The following is a 17,138-nucleotide window of genomic DNA, read 5'->3' as shown; positions in this document are numbered from 1 at the left end:
ATTATTTGAACTTCATCCCCCGAGTTGCTTAGCAAGGCAATGTCATCAGCAAATCGCAGATTACTGAGGTATTCTCCATCTACCCTTATCCCTAACTGCTCCCATTCCAAGTCTCTGAATACTTCCTCTAAATTATTACTATTTAGAGGAAGTATTATTATTTAGAGGAAGTAAATTATTATTTACTCATTACAAATACCTATAGTCTCCGATGGACATTATCCTAGGGAGGTTAATTACAAATAAAAAGTAAAAACAACCATGAATGAGAGCAGCAAATAAGTTGTAACACTCAAACACAATCAACTCATATCTTAAGGGCGAAAAAACACATTAAATAAGCACATAACATATCTATTTATATATAATATTGTTATGGACGAGAAAGAAGCGGGCAGTGGCGCGAGCTGGAGCGCTCGCACTAGGCCCGCAGCGATTCATTAAATCATCTCACAGTCGTCGAAAGCCTTCTCTCTCTCTGTTGTGTGTTCATCGGCTTGCCGCCCCGTAACATTTGGTGGAGGTTCTGGATGATTGATCTCTCCTCGTCCTGGCCAGGAGCTTCGATGCCCTGCGTCTTCTTGTGCCATCAGCAGAAGGTCTAGGAGGCGTCATATGGCTGGTCCCCAGCCTGCCGGACCTGGCATGGCCTCTGTTCCACTGCCCTGTCCCCCGCCCCGACCACAAGACACGACAAAGGAGAGACTGACCCGAGACGCCACCCACATGACCACAAGACACGACGAAAGACCCGAGAACCATACGACCCCACTGACTCGATGTGCCGACCAAAGACACCAAAGATCCCAAAGACCCCAATGACCCAAGGCGCCACTACATATGAAGACATTACACCAGCCCATGCTATGCCATGCATGCCTTCATGTCGTCTTCTGTTCCTTTTCGTCTTTTGTTTCGTGCTGAATTAAGATGAGTCCAATCTAACTCACCCAGTTTTATATACTCATGCCTTGGCTTCGGCCATCGGGTTTTGGCGACCTGTGGCCCGAAAGCGTCCTGGGCCAGGCTTCATTGGGAATCATTGTGGCAGCAAGCCGTTGTATTATTCCTTCTTCCTCTTTTTCTTCAGCCATCCAGTCACACTTATCATCATGTCATGAACCTCATCAACATCGACAAACTTCCTCGTCCATGATCGGGGCGATCGCTCGGTGGCCCCAAGTAACATTACGGATGACGAAAAAGCGGGCAGTGGCATGGGCAGGAGCGCTAGCGCTAGGCCTGCCAACATTTTATTACATCTTCTCTCTCTGTTCTATCTGTTTATTGCCTTGCCACCCCGTAACAATATGCTACACAAGCATATAACAGTGCTCTGAAAGTATTACCTACAACGGATTCATGTAACAGTTGCATAGGCAGACGAAAAACTGGGTGCACACACTATCTCATCTGGAACCAAGTTTCATTCTGCAATAGTAGTTTGTAGAAAGAACGATGTTCCTACACTTGATGTTCCTGTATTGTTTATTTATTTGTACATACCGCAGCCTCGATGAGGCTATGGCAGGAGCCACAGCCTCATCCCCTAGCCATTGCCATAGCCTATCAATGACCCCTGGTACCCTGTGCTTGGTCCAAAGTGTGGGCCTGCAGTATGACTAAAGAAAATGATAAGATTTCATTCCAGCTGGTATTGAAGTGTGGATGAATTAAATCACGATGCCATGATTTTAAGAGAAAGCAGTGATGAGGCTATCTGCGCTTGCTTCCCAATGTTTGGAGATTCCGTAAGTCACACTACTACAAAGTGTCAATTCAGAGGCTGTGTCCAGCTATTGCAGAGTTCAGCTCCAGCCAGGCCATTTCAAGCTCCATTACACTGGCTGGCCTTTTCCAAGGATGCTGCTCAACTGATGCGGAAGCCTTCAGAGCCTCCCCACATCTCAACAATATGCCTTGCGGCAGAGATGGCAGTTGACAGAACCTAGGTGCAAAATGAGGAACCAACATCATGATATAAAAGCACCAAACCTTCAAATCAGCAGTCTAAAGGTAGGTACAGTTTGTATGAAGGAGACATTATGCATGCTTACCAGCAATGGTTCTCAAATGAGAGGATCACAGGATAATCGGAGGTAACAAATGCACAGTCCCTGATGGCGTAGATGACATCCTGAAAAACATACATGTCATATCAGCACATCTCTGGGTGACATTCAGACAATCAACATTCAATCACGGAAACACGTGAGTAGGTTACCTGCTTATAAGCCACATGCGGTGTGCGTGTCTCACATGTATACAAATAGTGAAATCATCACTTTCAAGCAATTCTATCTGCAGATTTTGTAAAAAGAAAGTGGCCAACATTTGCACCAGTGACTTTGTAAATGACTTCATGTTAATATATTGTAACGAGTACAAGGCAGCGATCACTGATCGGAACAGTTCCACACACTACACTCAGTTTCGTCCTCTTTTTCCTCTGTTCAGAAAGGCACGCGGCATTACCCCCCTCTTCGAAAGCGGCGACTCGACACTGGGAGTGCTCTCAAATTATGCGCACAGGAGAAGCAGGGAACACAAAGCTGCACACACGCAAAAGATCACTGCCTCTCATAATACGGTTTCATCCGCACTACGGGAACCATTTCAGCACTTGAGTGCCGCCGCGTTGAAGGTCGTTGACCCCAAGCAACAACTTCGTAGGTTATGTTACTAAGATGCCGAATGATTTTGTATGGCCCAAAGTAACGACGAAGTAGTTTCTTGGAGAGTCCTCGACGGCGCACTGGCATCCACACCCATACAAGATCGCCAGGCTGGTAGTGAACGTCTCGGTGTCGGAGGTTGTACCAACTGGCATCGCGATGTTGTTGATGTTGAATACGGCACTGTGCGAGCTGACACGCTTCTTCAGCCCGCTGTAGAAATATGTCGATGTCTGTATAGGCGTTGGTGACATCGTCGTCATGACTTATGGGTAGCATAGCGCCCAACATTGTGGTGACGGGACGACTGTAGACTAGCTGGAATGGCGCAAGACGCATTGTCTCCTGTTCAACCGTATTGCATGCAAAAGTTGCATATGGAAGGACTTCATCCCACGTGTGATGTTCAACGTCGACATACATGGAAATCATGTCTGCAAGTGTTCTATTGAGGCGTTCAGTCAGTCCGTTTGTTTGCGGATGGTAAGCAGTAGTCCTACGATGACTTGTGCGGGTAAGACTGAAGAGAGCCTGCATTAGTTCGGTCGTAAAGGCTGTACCGCGGTCAGTAATAATAACCGATGGGGCACTGTGGCACAGTACGATGGTCTTGAGAAAAAACTGGGCTACTTCAGCAGCAGTTGCACGGGAAAGTGGCTGTGTTTCGGCATATCGCGTTAAGTAGTCTGTTGCCACTACTATCCATCTGTTCCCTGATGTGAACGTTGGGAAAGGGCCCAGAAGATCCATGCCCACTTGCTGGAAAGAGGCTGTTGGCAGAGGTATCCGCTGAAGAAGCCCTGCAGGCTTCAGCGGAGGTGTCTTTTGCCGCTGGTAATCTCGGCATGTTCTCACGTAGTGCTGGACTGAAGGCAGCAACTCAGGCCAATAGCACTTTTGCCGAATGCGTGCTAATGTTCGCGTGACTCCTAAATGACCAGCCGAAGGCCCATTATGGCATGCGTGCAAGATTTCTGGCCGGAGGTCGGAAGAAATGTTTCCTTGTTGTGCTGAAAGCTTCTCTTATATAGGACGTGGCTGCGAATGCTGTAGGAGGATAAACCCCATACGAAAGCACGTGGGACAGCTACATCAAGGCCTTCGAGATGCTGAATAAGCGGGCGTAAACCGGGGTCAGCCTGTTGACGCTGGGCCATGTCGGTGGTCGTGACTACATCAAGAAACGGTAAGTCATCGTCTTCTCTGTTGGGAGGGGCAGCATCAACTGGTGCACGCGACAAGCAATCGGCGTCGCTGTGCTTACGGCCGCACTTGTATACAACTGTAATGTCTTATTCTTGGAGACGGAGGCTCCACCTTGCAGGCCGTCCAGAGGGGTCTTTTGAGGTTGGCCAGCCAGCATAACGAATGATAGTCGCTCACAGCCCTAAAAGAGCGGCCGTAAAGATAGGGTCAGAACTTAGTTATCGGCCAAACTACAGCGAGACATTCCTTTTCCATGGTTGAGTAGTTTGCCTCTGCTTTTGAAAGGGAGCGACTCGCGTAAGCGATAACTTTCTCAGTGCCATTTTGCCACTGAATCAGAACGGCACCGAGTCCAAAATTACTGGCATCGGTATGAATATCCGTAGCAGCGTTTTCATCAAAGTAGGCAAGTATCGGGGCGGCCTGCAGTCGCCGGCGTAACTCGTTGAAGGCATCCTCTTTATCATCTTGCAATGCAAAAGGAACATTGTCTCGGGTAGGAAGCATAAGAGGCTCGGCAATCACTAAAAAATTCTCGACGAAACGTCTGTAATAGGCACAAAGCTCCCAAAACCTTCTAACGGACTTTTTGTCGGTTGGGCGCAAGAAGTTTTCCACAGCAGCAGTCTTGTCGGGATCCGGTTTTACGCCCTCAGCACTAATAACATGGCCAAGAAAGCGGAGCTCCTGGAATCCGAAAGAACATTTCTGTGGTTTTATCGTCCGTTGGGTTGAACGCAGCGCCTGTAGTACCATTCACAGCCGGTCGAGGTGCTTCTCAAAACTAGCCGCGAAAATGACGACATTGTCAAGATACACTAGGCACGCTTGCCACTTCAGTCCAGAGAGAACGGTGTCCATCATTCGTTGGAAGGTTGCTGGCGCAGAACAGAGACCGAAAGGAAGCACTTTAAATTCATAAAGGCCGTCGGGGGTGACGAAAGCTGTTTTCTCTCTGTCCCTTTCGCCCACTTCTAACTGCCAGTAGCCATTCTTGAGGTCAAGCGACGAGAAATATTTGGCATTGTGTAACCGGTCCAATGCGTCGTCGATACGCCGGAGCGGGTATACGTCCCGTTTCGTTACCTGATTTAACTTGCGATAATCGACGCAGAAACGCAAGGTGTTGTCTTTTTTCTTCACCAGTACTACAGGCAAAGCCCAGGGGCTGGTAGACGGCTGTACCATGTCGTCGGTAAGCATTTCTTGCAAATGGTTTCGAATAGCCTCTCGTTCCGTTGACGACACGCGGTATGGGTGTTGTGAAATCGGCTTAGTCTCCGCGTCAACCATAATGCGGTGTTTGGCTACTGGGGTGCGCCCAACTTTCGAAGACGTTGCAAAGCAACCAGCAAAATCCTGAAGGAGCTCTAGGAGTCGCCGCCGCTCAACCACCGATAGATTGGAATTAATGTCCACAGTTGATAAAATGTCGAGTACATCGCATCCGGCTGGCGACGGTGGCGCCAGAGTACAGATGTTCGCTGGCTCAATAAAGTCGGCAACATACGCGATGGCCGTTCCTTTCGCAATGTGCTGAAACTCGGTCCCGAAATTCGTAATCCAGAGCTCCGCACAACCGTCCTGCAAGCGAACAAGTCCTCTTGCAGCGCAGATCCCTTTCTCAAGAAGCAGGCCCACGTTCCTCTCTGCCAGTACGTCGCGGTCGCATGGTGAGTCACTTTCTACCAAGACCATAATGCTGCACCTTGGCGGGATCGCAACGTCAACAGCTGTAATATGTAAGGCGGGCGTTGATGAACCGTCGACGCTAGATCTCGCAATGGCTTGGCTCGGCGAGAATGTCACACGTGATTCTCGCAAATTAATTATCGCACCGTTAGCCAGTAAGAAGTCCAAGCCGAGTATGACATCTCGCGAAGAGTTGTTAAGAACAACAGTCGCCAACATAAACAAATCCATCAATTGCAACTGTCGCAACGCATCTTCCAGCCGGGGTAATAAGGTGTCCCCTTGCCGTGCGTAGCTGAAGCCCAGTCCACTCGGTTAAAACTTTCTTCAATTTCTTGGCTAACCCACTGCTCATAACTGAATAGTCCGCCCCTGTATCAACTAAAGCGGTAATGAGAAAATCGTCGATAGAAACTACTATGTCCTAAGCTGCGCACTCAGGTTCATTGTTACATGACATCGTTTGATAGCCGTTATCTTGTAATAAATGTAATAGAGGAAGTTCGGCAGTTTGCTCGTCAGCGGCCTCACCTCCGCAGGTCGCTGTTTCTAGTTTTCCCGAAGGCTTGGGGCGCGGGGGCTCGGCGAGCGGCCAGTGCGGTATGTAGAGGTACATGGACTTGGAAAACGATAACGGGAAGAGGTAATCACACGGGACCCGTATTGTGGGACGTCTGGGGGATCCGTATGAGCTGACAGGTACTCCTCGATTTCGGGCGGTCGTTCACCACTCCGAGGACATCGTGCACGCGGATGAAAGCCACGAAGTCTAGCGCGGCGGTACGGACACATGTGACCAGCCTCACCCCAGTGGTAACAAAGGGGCCGGTTGTCAGGTGCACGCCAGACGTCGGTCCTTTGAAACCGTGCCTCGGCTAGAAGAGGAGGACCGCGCGGGCTTGCATCCACAGTAGGGGTGTTCACTCTGGCTCTGGGAGAGTCGTACCCACTATGGTGCTGGTTTGGATGAAGCGCAGTGGTGTTCGCTCTTGGAAAATCGCACGGAGTATGCTGCTGAAGCACGAACGCGTACGTCAGCACACTCGGTGGTGGTGTCTGCACACTAGGCACAGACGGTTCGGGGACAACTTGTCTAACTTCCTCACGAACGACCTCTGCGAGTGATGGAAGCCTCGACGACGACGTTGCACCCTGTAGCTGCATGTATCTCAGCTCTTCTCTGGGCACAGATCGAATAAGCTCCCTTAATGCATCATCAGAACCGTTGAAGCTGGAAGATAGACGACCGGTGACGTGGTGGACACGTCACGGTTATAGTGTTGAGCCCTGTGTCAAAGTGTTTGTTCTATCGTGGTGGCCTCCGCTAGAAAATCTGATGTCGTGCCAGGTGGATTGCGCACAAGCCCAGCAAATAGCTCTTGTTTCACTCCGTGCATTAGGTGGCGCACTTTCTTCTCCTCTGACATATTTGGATCAGCACGCCTAAAAAGGCGGATCATATACTCGTAGTACATTCCTATACTTTAGTTTGCAGCGCCAACTCCGCACGCTCTCTTCGTTCGATGGCGGTGTAGGTCGGCAACAGCTGGCGACGAAAGAGGTCCCATGATGATAACGTCGTTTCGTGGTTCACGAACCATGTCCGCGCTGAATCTTCGAGAGTTAAGTACACATTATGGAGCTTCCTTTGCTCATCCCAGCCGTTGTAATTGGCGACCCGTTCGAATTGGTCCAGCCAGTCTTCAGCATCCTCATAAAGCTCGCCATGGAAGGACGGTGGCATTCGAGACTGGAGGATGACGAACTGGAATGAACTCTCTCCGTTAGCCACTATGTTCCTGTTGGATCTATGCATGTTGGCCACAGGCGTGCAGGATAAAGGCCCGAACTCTGGCGACTGACCTTGGAGGCGGCGGCTGGAAATGCGGTAGACCGGTGTCAAATCCGTGGTGACTCTCGGTTGCCCTGGAGGGATGGAACTCAGCAAAAAGGGTAATCGTACCTGGCTGCTCCACCAGAAAATGTAAAGAGTACAAGGCAGTGATCCCTGATCGGAACAGTTCCACGCACTACACTCAGTTTCGTCCTCTTTTTCCTCTGTTCAGAGAGGCATGCGGCAATATAAAGAAACTTGCATCAAAATTGGCAATTGCTTCATTAAGTATTATGGCGCTTCCTCTCAGAATGTGTGTCAAAAGTGTTGCAGTGCAAGAGCCCATAGAAACTCCATCCCTCGGAGCAAGAAATGAGCCCTCAGATTCAACAAACAGGGGCCCAACATTATTACCGTATACACGCGTGTAATGGCCGCACCTTTTTTTCCCGAGATTGGGGTGAAAATCAGGGGGTGCGACGATTACATGAGAAAAAAGACAGCGAAAAAAATTATTTGCGGTGGTACCTGCCTTTGTTATTGTCAAAAAACTCCTCGTCCTCCTCCGCTAAACTCGTCGGGATTTCAGGCTCGTCCCGTGTCCAAAACATCACTCCTCGTCGTCGTCCTCCTCTTCCTCCGAACTCATCGGGACTTCAGGCTCGTCCTTGTCCCAGATGAGGTCATCCTCCGTACCGTCTAGCCTGTTTGATATCCCTGTCACCTTGAAACTTTTTTCCACAGTCTCGAACGAAACCGTGGCCCACGCTTCGAATATCCAGTGGCAAACGGCCACAAGCGATGCCCGTTTCAGTCAGCCGGTTGGAGTCTTCTGGTGGAGGGCCGTTGCCATCCACTCACTGTACGCACGGCGAAATCCACACTTAAAAGGGCGGTTTATGGAGACGTCCAGCGGCTGAAGCATGCCGGTCATGCCTCCAGGTATGACGGCCAAGTCCGTGTTAGATGCGTGAAGCTGCTGCCGCGCATCTTCAGCTTCAAAATCTTCAGCTCACGAGCGCAGAACAAATCAGGGCAGTGATGCGTTCCGATTGCGAGATCGCACGTGATATGCTCTGGGCGATCGAGGAAATGGCTGTAAAACAAAGGAGCAAACAGACTTGGATTGGATTGGATTGGATTTGCTGGCCTCACCCTTTGTAACGGGCGGGCATCGCTGCGGCTAGGAGCGCCCCCTTTGTAACGGAGGTGGTGGCCGCTGCCCCCATGCTCGACTTTCTCAAATATTTTGTTCTTAATTCTTATTGGCAATTCTACTTCTAACCTTATGCTTAATTTTGGCTTTCACTCGATTTTTGGGCCCCACCTGGCAGCAGTAACCACAAAACGTTCCGTATTTCTTGCACCGCACAGTAGACGGCACTGCCCAACTTCCTGAAACTCATGGTGCGGCTTTTACTCGGCAAATTTTTTCAGTCTTTTTCTCCCAAATTTCTTTCTAAAGTTCGGGGTGCAGCCATTACATGCGTACGGCCATTACACGCGTGTATACGGTATGTTCGAGAAATAAATCCATTGGAACATCGCACCTGCTCTGGAAGCTCACTGCGTGATAAGAGCCACAAGAACATCACTCCGAGGAATATTACAGAAGAAGTCATTGACATCTACCAAGAAGAACATTATGTGAACTGCCAGAACAATTTGAGGTCCTGGGAGTCCCAGATTAGCAAGGGGTTATCAACCAGAAGAAGGTCCACACGACTATGCAGGAACTTAATGGTGCCAGGAATCCCAGTTCTTGACAGTCTCAGGGAATGGCATCCCCTCTTCATGAAGAAAAGCCAGACTTGTTCAGCTGGACTGCGCAGCTCGAAGCCGTTACGGACAAGCTCATTAGCAAAACTGGGGAGGAGATTGCAGCGATGAAAGAATACACAGGAAAAGCGAAGAAGTGTTAAGTGAGCTTGGTCCAAAGGTGGAAACCTTGTAGGCACTGACGTGGATTTGCGGTAGTCCTTTTGAGAAGCCCCGGCCATAGCACTCAAAGCTTATGCAGTTCCTATCATCACCCAGTTGGCTACTTAAAAAGATCACACTGATGAGACAAGCAGCGTTGGTTGCACAGCAAACTTGGGCTAGACAATTATGGACCTGGCCCACCTTTGCATCCTCGTCAAGATCAGAACAGTAGTTGTGCATCTTCAAGCCTCAAACCCTGCAGGTGCCCTTACCAACAAATGTCTCAGAATACTGTAGAAGTTCCTAACATATGTCACTGTAATGTTGGAGCCAACTTTCTGAATTTTTGCAATACTTAATGTGTGGATTCTGTGTGTTAGTTTGGATTCTCGTAAACTGGTACCACACTGTTTCCAAACACAGATCATTCGACCGACAGCAATGCTAAGGTGGCGTACCTTGAAGAGGATGTCTGTGCACATGGCCTTGCCATGTGTGATGATGGGCTCCTCGTCTTCTCCCTTGCCATCCCAGCAATCCAGCTCCACGCACCGGCAGCCAGCCAGCAGCACCTGGCGGTACATCTCCACAGAGGACTTGCCCCCAAACTGGCGGCCCGTCAGGTACGTGTTGTGCGAGGAGTTGATGTAGTAGTGGGAGAGCGGCTGGTCCATCTCCATGTACATGTCGAGCCGGTCGAGGAAGACAGGCGCATTCTCGTCCGACATGAGGTAGCGCACTAGGCCCCCCTGGCTTAGCCGCCCCTCTCGCACGTTGTCCGGGTTGTTCTCGTGGGCGGCCACAATCTCGCGTGCTCGCCTCTCGTCGTAGAAGGGGTGCAAAATCTCATTGAGCCGGGGGTCACGTTGTTTCTGCACACAAAGATCACACCATTATGGCCCCTGTCTTGGCACAACAGCATCTTTCTGACCTTAAGAGACACATGAAAACTTTTCTTTGAGCTAGCACTTTTTAATTTTATCCATATCTGAGGGTCATTCTGTTGGTTTCCCCAAAGATGTCTAGAGGCTACGACACAAGCACTATGAAGATATTAGGGGTGGGCTGATATCCAAATTTTGATTAGTTTTCAAATAATATTTGCTATTTGATTAGACTCATCTGTATTTCACTTTTCGAACTATTCGCAAATTAGTTCAAAAAGTGAAAGTGAAGTTCATGAATCTGCTAAATGCCCAAAAATTACAAATTTATAGTTTATCCAAAGTGACAACAAAACATTCCGAAAAAAAACAAAAAAACAATCGCAACATGCAAGTCGGCCTTATTTTATGCTAACTGATTAAGAGGTCTCGTTCCTGGATAATTCGTAATCTTGTCTGTACGCTCAAGGGTGGAGGAGGGACTCATTTTTGGTAGGGTTTAGTCCTCTATTGGCCGATTTTTTTTGTTGTTTCCATTGTGATGTGTCTGTGCAAGTGTTCTTGACTTGTTATCATGTGAAAGGGTTGTATAATGTAAATGTGTGTTCTTTCCTAACAAAACATTTGTTGTGTTCGCCTTCCTGTTTGTCCTGAGTATCTTTTTGTACCTTCCGATATGAGCCTGACTGGCATCGATCCTCTCTTTTCTGATCACCACATGCATGTGCACACAAGCGACCTGGCTTGAAGAGGACAGCGTAAGGGGACGAAGTTGCAGCCTGCATGTGCCTCAGCGGTTGTCTTGCGGCAACTGCTCTGATGGCTCTCGATTTTTAACCTAAAATCTACACACCTCAGGTCACTGCAGAGAGGAAAAATACATAAGGCAAAAGTGTCAGGCTCAAAGCTAGCCCGTGCAACTGCACTGCATACAGTGAGGCGCGCATGCTGGGGCACCTGAACAGCATGATTTCGTCTTTGCACCTTCACGGTTCGCAATGGTGTTTGTGTGATTTAGGCCCCCAATGGGGCTTGCAGTCTAGCAGAATCGAGGGCTAAGTGGGTTATGTATCATTGTGAATGCTGCGTTTTGGCCAGCATTCCACAACCAATGCTTTGTCTTTAGGTGTCGTAAAAAAGTAGGCAAAGGATGGTTCTGCAGGCATTCTTCTGTCTGTTTGGCAGGCTATTTTGTTTGTTGCACTTTGCCAATGCCTTGCTTAGCCATTGATCGACCACTGACATCACTGCTCTAGTGTTCACTTTACAACATGCTTCTCAACAGAACTCAGTAAGCTTCCTTTTGCATGTGCACACTAAGTCAAACTTTGGTAACATTAGCCTTGTTTTTTCATTGACAACAATTGTTATAAATAATTGCAAATAGTGCATTACTGCTTGAGACTTGCTTTTTTCTTTTATTCAATATCCGGTAGGCCTTACAGTATGACATATCACGCTGATAATGAGTGAAAATGAAATGTTTTTTTGTGATATCTATCTCTATTTTTTTTTCATACCTACGTTTTGTGAAAAAACGTCTTTTTATTTTCAACTATCTTTACAAATTTTCAACATTATAGGAAAATACTCTGCTTGCAACCAATTTTTATTCTCCCCAATTTGCACCCAAAAATTTGTTATTTGCACAGCCCTAATAAATTTGTTTTTCTCTGGCCATGGTTTGCACAAAGTTTCCCCAGTAATTTTACTAGGCCCTATTTGGGAAATATCTTAAAATATTAAAAGAATACTCAATTTTATTTGCACTCAGTTTTTATAATTTGAATTGACTTCACACTCAAAATTTTGCTATTTGTGCAGCTCTAATAAAAATGTACAGTTGTCAGTTCTGATCTGGTGACGCCAGTTCCTGCCAGCCAATCACATATAGACACAACTTTTTTTTTATCAACCTCATGCAGACAGCAACCGGCAGTGACCGAGTGCCACTAGAGAAATTAAGAATGCATCTGTGGTCACGGGAACCCCTTGTTGAGGACACAGCCAGAATGGTGTTTCTCCCTCCTTTGTTCACAACCCTTGCTCTCTCTTCCACTTCAAGCATGTATGCACAAAGAAAACACTCACTTCATTGAGGAATGTGATGAGCTGCTTGAGACTGATGTAATCCGTCTTGCCCTCTGTTCTGAAATGACAACACAAGCAGGGCACATTGCAGCCGGCCGTCATGGCGGTAAACACTGACAGCAGAGAGCAGTTAGAGACACTCGCACTCTACTGTTGCACATTTACAGCCAACTTAATGCAAATGGCCAGATTAATGCAAACGGTATCAGTAACCTCATTGATTCTCTAAAATTGTCTTCATCGACAGGCTCTAACCATATCAATAGCAAACTACTGAAAAACACATCGGAAACCTCGTCACAGATACTAAAATTAACCTTCACCCAGTCTTTCCAATCGGAGGAAATACCGGACGATTGGAAAATCGCTCAAATCGTTCCAGTTTTCAAAACAGGTGACCGCAAATCAGCATCCAACTACCGTCCTATCTCTCTAACCAGTGTCCCATCCAAACTTCTCGAACACATTATATCCACGTACCTAATGGCACACCTCGAATCTAACGACTTCTTTTATCCTCAACAGCATGGTTTTAGAAAACATCTCTCATGTGAAACACAGCTTGCTGAGTTCATACATGACTTACTAGAATCCATGGACAATAACCTTCAAATAGATGCTATATTCCTCGATTACTCCAAAGCATTTGATCGCATTCCCCACAGTCATTTACTTCAGAAACTCTCACCCCTAGGAATTCCCGCCAACCTAATCCGCTGGATTGAAAATTTTCTTTCAGGACGCAAGCAGTTCACTTCCGCAAATGATAGCCACTCACCTCTCACCAATGTAACATCGGGAGTCCCACAAGGCGCCGGACTGTCACCGCTACTATTCCTAATTTACATTAATGATCTCCCTTGCAATATAAAATCAAAATTACGTCTTTTTGCGGATGACTGCGTCATATACAGAGAGATTAGGGCGACCAACGACTCATGTTTGCTTCAATCTGATCTTAATACACTCGCCTCTTGGTCTAATAAATTCCTCCTTCCCTTAAACATTAGCAAGTGTAAATCCATGACTTTCACGAGGAAACGCACTGTGAATCAGCATGAATATAGTATTGGCTCGCTTTTCATTACCCCCGCATTATCCTACAGATATCTTGGCCTCCACCTAACACCATCACTATCATGGGTAACCCACATTCAAAACATTTGCGCTGAAGCCTCACGCACACTCGGTTATCTGCGACGTAACCTGAAGGCCGCATCCCCGGAAATAAAGCAACTAGCCTATATAACTTTCATTCGCCCCAAACTAGAATATGCGTCCTCCGTTTGGCACCCATCACAAGCGTATCTCGCCACCGACCTTGAAGCCGTGCAGAATCGCGCCATCCGATTTATAACATCTTGCTATTCAAAGAAAACCAGTATCACAGCACTGAGACAATCCATCGCCAATCCATTGCTCATGTCACGCCATATCATATCTCGCCTATGTCTTCTACATCACTTCTATTATCATCCCCGTACGAGACATGCAAAGCTACAGCCCCCCCACAGGACATCTAGCCGCCTAAACCATAATCATAGCATTGCACGTATCGACTGTCGCACCTTAGCCCTAAATTCTTCATTTTTTCCGGACGCAATAGTACTGTGGAATGCCCTGCCAAACACCATCGTATCATGCACTGATCGCAAATCATTCAGGATAAAATTAAACGACCATCTTTCGTGAAGAAATCGCTGATGACGTCGGCAGTATTGTGGGCGCGCGGGGGAGGCAGCGCTTACCTTGTCTTGACTTTTTTTACGTGTGTTTGTAGTTCTGCTGACGTTGCCATCGATGATGTACCAACCGGCTCAAGTTTCACCAGTTTCGTGAAAGCGTTTTTCTCATGCAAATTTGTATAACATTTTCGGCGTCATTTACTTATGGTATATTGTTCTTTTTGTTTTTAATAATATTTCGTCTAATCCTTGCATTATTTCTCTTGTTTCTGTTTTCTTTTCTTGTTGCTTTAATGTTTTCCTGTTCTTGTTCGCATTGTATATTGAGTTTGCTCCCCCCTTATGTAATGCCCTTGGGCCTTTAGGGAAAAATATATGAAATGAAATGAAACTTCTGAGAGCCCACTGTGAGAAAGTAAGAACAAGGCCATTAAAGTCCCTGAGGGTTCTCCCCAGAAGAGCAGCTCAAGGGAAAAGAAGAGATAACAAAGCCGGTCTAGGAAGAACGGGAGTAGAAAAAATTGACCATAATCCCAGCACAAGCTACATGAAGAGAGCAAGCAGAATAGTCTCATCAGAAGCATAGTTTTGGCTAGTTGGTAACACTTTTTTGGAAGCATAGTGCAAACAAAGACGCATATGACAAAGATGTAGCACCTGTGCCATCTACATCTGTCGTCCTTGTCATTATTTGCACTGTTTCCAAAAAGGATAATCTCATACTTTAAAAACTGTTTAATGTCTCTCCTTTTAGGCCCACAGCACTATGGTACAAAGAAAGTGGTGTCCTACAACCGCCCAATGGCAATGCATAAGCTGTACATGGAATCAATGCGAAAATGGGTCTTTTCAAATGCTGTTTGCATTGACCTCAGTAAAGGGGTAAGAGACATCAGGTTTTCCTTGGCATATTTCTGCTGTGCAATTATGCGCAAGACATGAGTGAATATGAATCATCATATGAAATTCACCTACTCTTTGTACAGCTAGAATAAATATGAAAGGGAACACGGGAGTGCGTGGCCTCCGCGCTTTGCAAAGCGCTGCCACCAACGCAAGACGAGAATCGGTGGCACCAAGGGTATGCTCGGGAAGACCAGCCGACCAAGCTTACTTTGGATAAGTCTTTACCATTGATTCTTATCACCTGTCGGTGACAGCGCATTTGAAAGAGTGGAGGCCACGAGCTCCCGTGTTCCCTTTCATATTGCTTCTAGCTGTACATAATTTGATTGAATTTCCCCGCAGAATCAATGGTCTCGTCTGCACATCGTAAGCAGCACTGCTCAAGCTGAAGTTCATACAAAAACAAACCACACTCCAACTATACTACGTTCACTGTAAAAATGGTAAAGGACACACATGGTATGTACTGAATTTACAGCTGCATTTATAGGAAAAATGAGCACCACTTTTAGAGGCAAACCTCGATATATACATATTTACATGTACATGTACATTTATACATGTATGTACATATACATGTTTATTTATGTTGAGGAAAGCAGTTATGCCCCTGCCACATGGAAAATTTATTGTCATTTCTATCGAATGACTGTCATACAGTTTAACGTCATTTTTAGTCAATCCTCCATGACCTAGCTATCTAGTTAGGAAGTGATCTTGCTGGATAAGTGGTGAGCAATTGGCAGGAATCACACATGCGACCACGGGGCAATTACAGGACTGACATGAGCACTACTTGACAATGGGCAAGCTGGAGGTGATGCACATTTTTTTTTCATAAACATAGTTGTATGTAAGTTCAGTGTTGTGGAGTGTGTTTGTGTGTGTACGAGCATCCATCTCTTTTATGTTCGGCAGCACTGTTTTTGAAATAACCATGGAAACCGATAAACTCACCCAATTCCACTTTTAATTACTATCTTAGAAGCCTGTTTCTAGATTTTTACTTATTATTTTTATTCATGCAGACCTGCAATGAGCTCTGAAACCATCAACCCACTAAGGGGAGCACTTTGAAGATTGCAAAACAATGTTATCAATGCCAGAGCAAAATTTACAACAAGGCAAAAGAGGAAGAGCAGAACCAGCAGAATGTGACTGGAAAGGTAGGCAGGCTCAACAATGACAACGTGCCAGCAAAAAAAAAAAAAAAAAAAAAGAACTACAGGGACTGCACCAACAACACAAGAGACGTCAACAACTAAGTTCCAGTCGTAATCTGTTTCTCTGCTTTACTGCATACACGCGGGAAAAAAAACTACTGCTATGCAGTTTTGCAGCTATCCATGTCACCTCTTTTACAATAATGATCAATACTGCTCGCTGGCAGCTCAGAGTTTCTTTACATGTCTTTCTTGTCCTCCCACACATTCTTTCCCTACAGTAATTGTCTGCGGGCACAATCTATGCTTGCCCATCATGTGGAAAACCAGGCTGATTTATGTCAAGCACGTTGCATTGCCATTTCCCGAGTGGTGACCAATGAATACAAACATCTTCAGAACAAGACCTCGGTTATACAGCCCTACTAAGCACTGTAAAATTATTCGTAACCTCCCATTACACTTCTTTCTAGTGTTTTATCAAGTTTATCAAACCTATCAGAAAATTTAGTGAGGCACTTAACAGGCCTTAATCGCCCGCAACCTTTTTTCCACCATCTACTCCCCCCCCCCCCTCCCGTCTTTAAAAACAGGTGCTTTTGTTCATTTTGTGACAAAAATTCAGAAACAGCAGCTTACATGGAGTTGAAGAGCTCCTCAATGTCATTGCGGGGACACACCCTTTGGTACAACTCCTGAAACTTCTCCAAGGTGAACTCCTTGGGCTCAATGACGTCATTCTGGAACACAAGCCTCAAATAAATAAGCCAGCCACAAACATTTTGGCCAAGCCCTTACTGCTCACTTACACTGCAGAGAATGATCAAAGCATGTTTAACCTGAAACGCCACCAGTCCTACATTGGAGCCCTTTGTTTTGCATTTTTATGCAGTATTGAAGACATTAGGAAAGGGGGTAGAAAGTGTACAATAGTTCATACCTCTTCTTAACCGCTCCCTCCCTCTCTGCTTGGACCAAAAGAGGACCAGCACAACACAACACTGACTGTAGAGGTCGCTTCTAAAGGGTAGAGGCACCGCTGTTTTTTTTTGGTAGGCTCCTGCTTTAGAATTACGCAC

At 46.5% G+C, this 17,138-nt stretch overlaps 1 protein-coding gene across 1 annotated transcript in view; it reads right to left on the bottom strand.

The window, feature by feature from the left end:
- Positions 1 to 17,138, bottom strand: part of norpA (no receptor potential A) — a 145,818-nt gene that overhangs the window by 86,273 nt on the left and 42,407 nt on the right. The window contains exons 10-13 of the mRNA XM_084581641.1: positions 16,699 to 16,799; positions 12,306 to 12,363; positions 9,789 to 10,202; positions 2,058 to 2,137 (exon numbers count right to left, since the gene is read on the bottom strand). Of these exons, the coding sequence (XP_084437767.1) occupies positions 2,058 to 2,137; positions 9,789 to 10,202; positions 12,306 to 12,363; positions 16,699 to 16,799 (653 nt within the window). The remainder of the gene's footprint in view (positions 1 to 2,057; positions 2,138 to 9,788; positions 10,203 to 12,305; positions 12,364 to 16,698; positions 16,800 to 17,138) is intronic.

This window comes from Amblyomma maculatum, chromosome 10, assembly GCF_055883805.1.
Source record: "Amblyomma maculatum isolate TAMU_Amacu chromosome 10, ASM5588380v1, whole genome shotgun sequence".
Lineage (NCBI taxonomy): Eukaryota > Metazoa > Arthropoda > Arachnida > Ixodida > Ixodidae > Amblyomma > Amblyomma maculatum.
This window is presented reverse-complemented; position numbering and strand designations above follow the sequence as displayed.